General features: G+C 67.2%; 1 protein-coding gene across 1 annotated transcript; it reads left to right on the forward strand.

Annotated features, from left to right (window-relative positions):
* Positions 1-13: 13 nt before the first annotated feature.
* ATXN7L2 (ataxin 7 like 2) lies at positions 14-7,395 on the forward strand. Its single transcript, XM_056139114.1, has 11 exons — positions 14-185; positions 1,956-2,021; positions 2,247-2,351; positions 2,706-2,916; positions 3,126-3,415; positions 3,801-3,883; positions 4,255-4,508; positions 5,215-5,413; positions 5,548-5,669; positions 6,099-6,891; positions 7,286-7,395. Exons 1-11 carry the CDS (start codon positions 59-61, stop codon positions 7,340-7,342), a joined length of 2,307 nt encoding a protein of 768 aa, XP_055995089.1. The 5' UTR covers positions 14-58; the 3' UTR covers positions 7,343-7,395.
* The last annotated feature ends 1,733 nt before the right edge of the window (positions 7,396-9,128 follow it).

Consider the following 9,128-nt stretch of genomic DNA (forward strand, 5'->3'; position numbering starts at 1 on the left):
CAGGCGGGCGGGGGCCGCGCGGCGGCGGCGCCGGGGCGGGCGCGCGTCCGCGGCGGTGATGGCGGTGCGTGAACGCGCGGCGGCAGCAATGGCCGCTCTGGAGCGGCGGGTGCCGAGTCTCGATGACTTCGCGGGACAGAGCTGGAGCTCGTGGGTGGAGCGGGCCGACCTGCCCGCGGCCGACGGTGAGTGAGGCCCCCCCGGAGTCCGGGGACCCCGCCGCCGCCTCCCCTCCCCCCTCCGAGCCCCCGCCAGCGGAGGGGAGCCGCCGCCGGGAGCCGCCGTCCGGCGCCCCGGCCCCCCGAACAAAGGACCCGCCGGGTCCTAGTGCCCGCCCGCCCCGCTGCCTTCGCGCCCCTGGGTCCTAGCGCCGGCCCGCCGCCGGCAGCCCACCCGGCCCACGTCTGCTGCTGCCGGGCGCCCTGTGCTGGCCCTCCGTCTGCACGCCCTCGTCTTTCGCCGCGCCCGCCGGGCTCTGCCTTCCGCCCCTCCGGCACCTGCCTTGGGTTTTCCCCAGCCGCGGCGGTGCTCTCCACGTGTTTCCCACGCACCCCACTTCTGTGCCCCCCTCCCAACCGCCCTTGTTCCTTTGCCTTCTGCCCCACGCCTCCCGCTCCTTCTCTGTCCGCCTCTCGGCCGAGGTGCCGCCGGACCCCCTTCCCCTCCGCAGTAGCCTGTCCTCCCAGCCATTTATGCATCCTCCCACCCTCCTGCTGGCCATCCCCGCGGCTATGCCTCCAGCCCCCCTGTCCTTTCCCGGCCTCTCGCCCTGCTTCTTGGCTCTCACCCTGGCCCCGAGCCCTTTCGAGGCGACCCCCACCCACAAGTGCCTTTGGTGAGCTGGCTGACAGCCCCTTCTCTGGATCTTTGTCTTCTGGGCCCCAGGGGGCACCTGCCCTCGTGGCCTCTGAGGTGACAGCAGGTATCATGCCCCCCAAAGAAGTTTGCAAGTGAGAAGAGGGGGAGGAGACGTCTCTGATGACACCTGTTCTCCTCTGAGACCGCTGATCCCAGCCAGGCTCTGTCCTCACTGCATCTCCACTGGACTTGGAGTAGGAGTGACCTCTGGCCTCTTGCAGGCACCCACCAACCCCTGAGTATGGGGATTATATAGGACAGTTAACAGCCCTCTCGTCCTCGAAGGGCAAATCTGCAAGTGGTCACTGGGAGCCCAGGCCCTCCCGGGACTGCCCCATGCTGGGTGGGCAAGGGTGGGGACCTTGTAAGGATCTGGGCGCAGTGAGCACCAGAAGTGGAATTCGATGGGTTTGGTGACTCAGAATTGATTTTTTTTCTCCTCCCAAGGGACAGGGAGGGGGCTTTGAGGAGGGAGGGAGAGGTGTTGGCTAGGGAAGGGGGCTAAAGCGGCTTCACACCACTGAGACGTTTTTGTCAGCAACCCAGAAACTGAGGTCATAAGGGAAGCCCTTGCCCAGAGCCCTCCGGAGGAGGGGAGAGGCTCGCTTAGCTGACCAGGGGCCTTGGGAGATGGAAGGCAGCAGCTTCTGGGCTGTGGCCATCCTGTCCGTGGGGGACCCCAAGAAACCAGGTGTGACTTTGATAACACTCTGGCAACCCAGGTGGGCAGGTGGGCGACTGAGGTCATGAGCTCAACCACACTGACTTTCGTTACTGCGAGGGCTCGGGAGGGTGACCGTCGGGAATGCCACCATCCAAGCAGCAGACAGGATCCGTCTGGGAAATGTCCGGGGAGTGGTAGGAAAACGTGTCCATTTCCCTGGGGAGGCAGGCCCGGGAGACAGGGCCTTAGCCCTCCTTGAAGTCTAGCAGAGGCCGGAGCCCGCCGGGCAGGGCCAGCAGAGGCGGCCACAGCCCTCCCAGGGGGCCAGCCCCTGAAGGGAGTGCCAAGGAGGGAGGAGTGGGTGCTGGAGTGGGCATAGCGCGGGCACGGGGCTCCTGCCTGGGGTGGTGCTGTGAGCTGTGTTCCTCCCCAGGGCCCGAGCTGGAGGACTGTAACAAATCCACAAAGAAGCTGGACGCCATGACCCTGATCAAAGAAGGTGGGGGCCGTGCACCGGGGGATGGGGCCCCCCACACACCCCAGGGAGATGTGGCTGCTGAAGCAGCAGGGTCTGGGGCCCGTGACCTGACGGGGGAGGGCCTGCCTCAGGCAGCGGTGCCACCGAATGCCCCCCCTCTCCAGGACGGGTACAGAGAAGCCCAGGAGGGCCGGTGGGGGTGCACGATCCTCCTCCCGGTGACAGGGCTGGCTTCTGTCATTGCAGACATGTCCATCTTCGGGCACTGCCCTGCCCATGACGACTTCTATTTGGTTGTGTGTAACCACTGCAGCCAAGTGGTGAAGCCTCAAGCTTTCCAGAAGCACTGCGGTGAGGGTGCCCCGGGTGAAGCAAGAGGGGCTGGGGCAGGGAGAAGGCGAGCACGGGGTCAGAGGGGAGGGATGGCAGGTGGGAGGTTCCAGGGACCCAGGGCCAGTCCATCACCAGAGCAAGCTAAGTGTCCCCAGGGTGAGGGTAAGGGAAGAACTCGGATCTCAGGAAGCCGGGGTCTAGAGACTTCCACGGAGCCTCTACCATCCCGAGGGAGGGGTGGATTTGAGTGTAGAAGCCAGGGAAAGGGCAGTTGGGCCCGGAGCCCGAGTCAGCGAGCAGAGTTGGGAGGTGCAGGGGAAGGAGACCCTTTGTGCCGCTCACCGTGCTCCCTCTCTCCAATCCTGGTGACAGAAAGAAGACACGGGCCCCTCAGCAAACTTTACGCCCGAGCCCCGCCGCCCCCTCCTGCCCCTGCCAGCTCCCAGAAATGCCATGTCGTGAATGGGCAGGGCCCTGCTTGCAGGGCTCCGGGTTCCGCCAGAAGCTCCTCCAGGGAGAAGGGCCACGGGTCCCGGAGCCGTGGCCACCCACCTCCAGAGAAGACCCAGAAGGACAGCCTCTGGTAAGGAGATGCGGGGGACCCCTCAGATGACGCCCCAGTGGGACCCTTCAGAGCGCCAAGGGCACAGCCCACAGCAGAGGCGGCTGCCGTTCTGGGGGCTCCAGAGAACGGGGTCCCCTCGTCCTTCTCAGCACCCCATACCAGGCTGGAAAGGGGTTGGCTCGGGGCTGGCGTGCAGGACGCAGGCCGCGCTCGCTGTCCCCCTGCAGCCTCTTCGTGCCTGTGGTGAACCTGGAGAAGATGTCCGGTCTCCCGAAACCCGACGGGCCGGGGATCAGGGTGGCCCCACCGGCAGCGTTCCTCAGCCAGCCCGGCAGCCTCCCCAAGGACTCCCCAGGGAAATCCCCCTTGGTTCCCCCTTTGAAAGAACCTCCAGGCAGAGAGAGCATCGAGAGCACCCCCGGCGAGGGCCTGGGCACCCCCCGGGCTGAAGGCAGTCCCCCGGAAAAAGAGCCCGGGGGAGCCAGGCTGCCCCTCAAAACCCACCGGAAGATGGCTCGTGAGTAGCTGCGGTCTGGGGGGTCAGGCAGGCACCATGCAGACTCCCTGGGATTGCTCAGGCCCTGAGTGCCTGTGGGGGAGGTTGACAGCACAGCTGGGCCTGGCATCTTGGAGTGCCAGGGTTCCAGAGGTTGACCACTTGCTCAGCGCGCCTCTCCGCAGCTCAGGGTCCCCGCTCTGCCCCCCCACCCCACAGCGAGCCTGCTCGAGCAGGTGACTCTCTGGTGTGGTTCCAGGACCCAGGGCAGTTTCCCCGCCAGACTGTGGCTTGGACTGGGGGACCAGGGGGGCTGCTGCTGAGGCTCAGCCCCTCCCGCCACGTCCTCCCGCCCTGGGCCTCCTGGAAGTGGCCTCCGTGCTCACGGGAGCCACTGTCCTCACAGGGAAGGAGTGTGACCTCAACAGGCAGTGTGGGGTGATCAACCCCGAGACCAAGAAGATCTGTACCCGACTGCTGACCTGCAAGGTAAGCCCCCTCCCACGGCCCTCGGGGTGGGGAGCACAGACGCAGGCTCTGGGTAAGGAGGGCGGGGCGCTGACAGCGGAGATCCAGCTCGGGGCTGGGGGCTGGGGGGCTGGCCAGAGCAGGCAGTGGGACAGAGGGCCGCCTTCTTGCAGACCCCAGTCCCAGTTGGCCGGGGTGAGCTCCTGAGCCCCCACACACACTTCCGGAGGCGGGGTCTGACCCTGTGGGGGAGTGGAACAAAGGCCTGCAGACTCACCCACAAACACACTCATACCCCCTCTCTCTCCGCTTGCCCAGGCCAGAGCACACCGCTCTCCCTCACCCCTGCTCTGCTCACACCACCCCCACCCCTCCACCCTGCTGTGTTCTAGATCCACTCGGTGCACCAGCGCCGGGAGGTCCAGGGCCGGGCCAAGGACTTTGACGTGCTAGTGGCGGAGCTGAAGGCCAGCTCCCGCAAAGGGGAGTTCCCCAAGGAGAAGAGCCCGGGGCGCAAGGAGCCGGCTCTCGAGCGCCCCGCCCAGGAGGCCCCCTCCTCCGTCCAGGCCGTGGCAGCGGCAGCTGCTCCCAGCAGCACCCTTGCGGCTCGGGCCAAGCAGCCCTACCCATACTGTGCACTGCCCAGGTACGCGTCTCCGTTATCCTCGGTCAGGGCCAGCGTCTCTGTGATCCTCGGCCAGGGCCATCAGCCTCCTGGTCTCAGACGCAGGGCGTGGCCTGGAGGGTGCTGAGTGTGTGGGGGGAGGCCGGTGGGCAGGGCTCCTGGCGGAGTACGCAGTAGGTGGCCTTTCCCGCCCTCTGCCATTCCTAGCCTAGCGCATCGGAGCACCCCAGCCTCTCTGTTGGGTGAAAGCTTTCTCCTGGCTCCTTCCAGCAGACCGGAGCCTGTGGCTGGAGAGCCTCAAGGGCAGGCCCTGGGGGAAACAGTCCCATCGCAGGCTCAGTCACTGGCCCCTCTGCAGAGGCCAGAGGAGACACACACTGTCCCACGTGTGAGGGCAGACGCCACGCCCAGGCCAGGCCCGCAGACGGGCTCCCAGGAAGCTGTGACGCAGGAGCGGGTGGAGAGCGGTGATGGGCGCACCCGAGCCAGCGGAGGGCACTTACCCTCACAAGCTTTTCTGGAGCCGAGATTGTGCCCCGAGGAGGCAGGGCTGGGGAGAGGAGCCCCTGGGACCTTCTCAGCTCCCGGCCCATCCTGCCCTGCTTCTGCTTGTCTCCTGGCCCGTCAAGGTGCCCCCCCAGGCCTCTGGAGCTGGGCAGGTTCAGGGACCCCCACCCACCAGCCCACACCCAGTCCTGCCACATCCCCCGTGTCTTTGACCCTTCAGGTCCCAGGCCTCCTCTGAGAGCGAGTTGGATGATGAAGGCCTCGGTGGGGGTGATGGAGACCCAGGCCTGTTCCCCTTCCCCCTGCCCCGGGGTGGGGCCCAGGCCTCCAGCGAGGAGAGCGAGGAGGAGGGGGCTGCGGATGACCCTCACCTCCCCACGGACTGCCACTACGCCACCCGGCCCCCACGGCCGCAGGCGGTAAGGACCAGCTGGGGGCTGATGGGGGAGGTGGGGGAGCCCGTTGGTGCGTGGGACGGGTCAGATCACTGGGGCGTGGGCTCCCTCCCCGCATCCTGGGGTCCGCTAACCACCGCCCCTCCTTCCGCCTCCAGTTCTGCACCTTTGGGAGCCGGCTGGTGAGTCCCGGATGCTACGTGTTTAGCCGCCGGCTGGACCGGTTCTGCTCAGCACTGAGCTCCATGCTGGAGCGGCACCTCAGCTCGCACATGTGGAAGTGAGTCGGGCCAGAGCCTTCCCTGCCCCGATCCTTCCCGCCTCGCCCCAGCCTCACCCCGAGTGCGGAGGCCCTGGTGCGGAGGCCAGGGCCGGGGCCAGGCCTGGCCACGCAGGGGTTGGTCTGGGGACGCGGTTCCCCTGTCCCGCCCCCTTGCCGGGGAGGAGTTAGGGCTGGGGACGTCCTTGGGGACGGCTCCCCGCACCCAGTCCCGCACCCAGTCCCCGCCGCTTCCTTGCCACGGCTCCCCGGCCCAGTCCCGGGGCCGGTTCATTGCCACGGCTCCCGGACCAGTGGTCGGGCCGCCGTCTGCCAGCAGGTGGCAGCAGTGCCCGGGCGCTGCGGGCCGTTTCGAGGCGGGGCCGGTGCCGCGTGCGCCCCTCCGCCTCTCCGCGTGGCATCACCGCGGCCGCCCCCTTTCTGCTGCAGGAAGATCCCGCCGGCGGCCGAGCCTCCGCCCCACGTCGTCGGCTCCTCACTCGCCGCCCCCCGGAGCCCCTCGGCGACCGGCAGCTGCCCGCGCCTCCCGGGCCCCGCGCCCCGGCCCGCCTGCCCGGCCGCCGCGCCCCCCGCACAGGACCACCTGGTCCCCAGCTACCCCGCCGGCTCCCCCAGCGTGGCGGCCGCCTGCAGCCAGGCCGAGTGCACGGGCGGCAGCCAGGCCATCACCTCGCCGCTGCCCGCCAACACGCCGTGCCCGTCCTTCAGCAAGCTCCCGCCCTCCAAGGCCAGCAGGTCGGCCAAGGGCAAGGAGCGCGCCGAGGCCGAGGCCCCCTCCCGGAAGCGGAAGTCGTCCCCCGGCCCCGCCCCCTTCAAACGGACCTGCCTGCCGGAGCCGGGCGGGAAGGGGAAGCCCCCCGGGTGCCGGGGCCCCGCGGCCAAGGCGAAGCCGGCCCTGGCCCCGGGACTCAACGGGACCGCGGGTCCGCGGGTGAAGCGGGCCGGGCCCCCGGACTGTCGCGCCGCCCCGCACGCCCCCGCGCCGGCGAAGGCGCCGCAGCCGGACGGCCGGGGGGGCGGCGGACACCCCGCCAAGGCGCTGCCCCCCGGCTGCCTCTCGGAGGAGGAGGTCGCCAAGAAGCGGAAGAACCTGGCCACGTACTGCCGGCCGGCGAAGACCAAGCACTGCCCGGCCGGCGGCCCCGCCGACGTGGGCTGCCCCGCGCGCCGCAAGAAGCCGGGCCCGGGCCTCGCCTTCGAGGACAAGTGTGCCACGCTGAAGGTACCCGCCGCGCGCCCCGCCGGGCACTGCTGGGCACGCCGGGAGCCGCACGCCCACCGGGCCGAGTGGACGTGCGGGCAAGGGAAGAAGGGGGAAGGGGCGGCCTCCGAGCTGTCGCCTTGAGCGACTCGCGCCGACCCGTCCCCGCGCCGACCCGGGCGGCGCTCGTGCTTCGAGCTCGCTCTCCGGTCTCTGGCCCTCCTTTCCGAGGAAAAGAGGGCCCGCCCGTGGGAAGCGGCCCCCAGCATTTGTGCGGTGCGCACTGCCCTAGCCCGCGCCCGCCCCCGTCTCGGGCCGAGCCCTGCCGCCTTGCCCTCGGCTCCGGTCCTGTACCCGCTCGCCTCCCACTCTCGCCGTTAATCCGATTTCTGCATTGATTTGGCCCTCACTCCAGGAACTGGAGCAGCCTCTGTACCCCGAGGGAAAGGAAGTTGGAGTCTGTAAGCTCTGATATGAGTGGTTAGGGCTGGGGCTGAAGCTGGAGCAATAGCCTTGCAGGTAGGGTGCTTGGGTTCCGTCCACGGCACCCCCTAGGGTCCCCTGAGAACAGAGCCAGGAATAAGCCTCGAGCACCCCTGGGTGTGGCCCCAAGAGAATGATTAGGCCAGTGAAGTTGACTGAGCTGTGTGGTTTGTCCAAATGGGCAACAGGATGGGGAAGCTCGTCTTGCTCGCTGGTTCTGTCTCGGGACATGAAGGACAGAAGAACAGGGACTGCCGCCTTGCGCATGTGCCCACTTGCAGGCTTTCTGATGCCAGGCAAGTGTTCATCCACCGCTGGCACGGGAACCCTGTGCGCTCCGCCAGGACTGACTCCTGGGAGGTGGGAGGGAGGCCGCCCTCCTGGTTCCGGCGACAGCCAGACCTTCACCTGCACCCATGAGAGAGTAGGGACTTGAAACTGCCCTGGGTGGGCATGCCTGTGTCCACCACTGTCCAGGCTTCCCCTGTGGCTGAGAGTCACAGCCCCCTGTGCCCAGCTCTGCTCTCCAGATCAGCAGGAGGAAACCAAGCTTGAGCACTAATGGGCCCCACAGTTGGCTGGGCAGGAGGACAGGGGACCCACAGCCTGACCCTCTTGCCTCTTGTCTTCCCACAGTCAAAAACTCATTAACGAGAAAGTGCCTGCGACGGAGCCGCCAGCACCTCCTCCCTCCAGATCCGGGCCCCCGGCTGCTGCCGCTTTTTATAACTTTATATTATTTTTTTTAAGAAAAAAAAGTCTTTAAAATACCTCAAGATTGTCTCCCTATTCTGTTGCTGCTAAGAAAATTGTACAAAATAGAAAACGGGGAAGAGGAAAGGGGAAAAAAACCATGTTAACGAAATGAGTCTGCTTACTGTCCCGAGTGGTACCTTCTCTTCCCCTGCCCCCCCAGCCCAGACTGAGGTGATAAGGGCAGTGGGAGCCCAGGTTTGCTGGAAAGTCACCACTGGCATCTTCTGCCTTGCAAGTCAGAGTGGAATGGCCGGGCACTGGCCAGCCTCTCTGGAAGTGGCTCTAGGGGACTCTTAAGTGGGTGCTGGCCCTGATTGAGCATGGCTCCCCCAAACAGAGCCTGCTTCTCCCCCGCTGGTTCCCTCTTGGGTCTTTTCCCTAAGGGTCTCTGGGAGCTGGCCTGGAGACCCTGCAGGGGCTTCCGAAGCCCAGGGTCCACATCTCCGCCCTGAATTGTTTCAGCCTTTCCTACCCTTTGCCACTGGCTGGAAGGAGCTCCCTACTTTCAGGAGCCCCTGGCTTGGTCTCACCCCTGCATCTGCCCCTACGGGAACTCCCCTGGGTGGATTCCTTAGTTGGGGGTAGGTGCAGCAGGGCCACATTCCTTTTGGAAGTGGAGAGGGAAGAGGCACCCTCGCCTACAGAACTCTGGGTGCTGGAGCCCTGCCCCCGGGCTCACCTCCCAGCACCCTCATTCTTGCATTGATCTCCCTGGGACACCCACGGGGCCGCGGGGGTGAGACACGCCTTGCTGCTGCTTTCGGGGGCCCCAAACCTGGGTTCAGCCAGCACAGGGCAGGGAGCAACTTTACTCCCGCAGGCTCCACTGAAGAGCGGGTAGGAGGTTGGGGGCCGCCCTAGTTAACCAGGGTGCCCGGTCCTGGCACCGCCCTCGCTGCGGGGCTGGCAAGTGGGACTCGGGGGAAATCAACGCCATAAGTGTCATTTCCACGGGCTCCGGGCTCGCGCCCGCGTGGGGCGAGGCCGCTGCAGGGGTGGCCGCCGTCCCCCTCCCCCGC

Source organism: Sorex fumeus, unplaced genomic scaffold (assembly GCF_029834395.1).
Source record: "Sorex fumeus unplaced genomic scaffold, SorFum_2.1 ptg000131l, whole genome shotgun sequence".
NCBI classification, from domain to species: domain Eukaryota; kingdom Metazoa; phylum Chordata; class Mammalia; order Eulipotyphla; family Soricidae; genus Sorex; species Sorex fumeus.

Coding starts and splice junctions, on each gene's coding strand:
- ATXN7L2 (XM_056139114.1), top strand. CDS start 59: ATGGCGGTGCGTGAACGCGCGGCGGCAGCAATGGCCGCTCTGGAGCGG. Junction 186..1,955: donor CGACCTGCCCGCGGCCGACG/GTGAGTGAGGCC, acceptor GTTCCTCCCCAG/GGCCCGAGCTGGAGGACTGT. Junction 4,509..5,214: donor CCATACTGTGCACTGCCCAG/GTACGCGTCTCC, acceptor TTGACCCTTCAG/GTCCCAGGCCTCCTCTGAGA.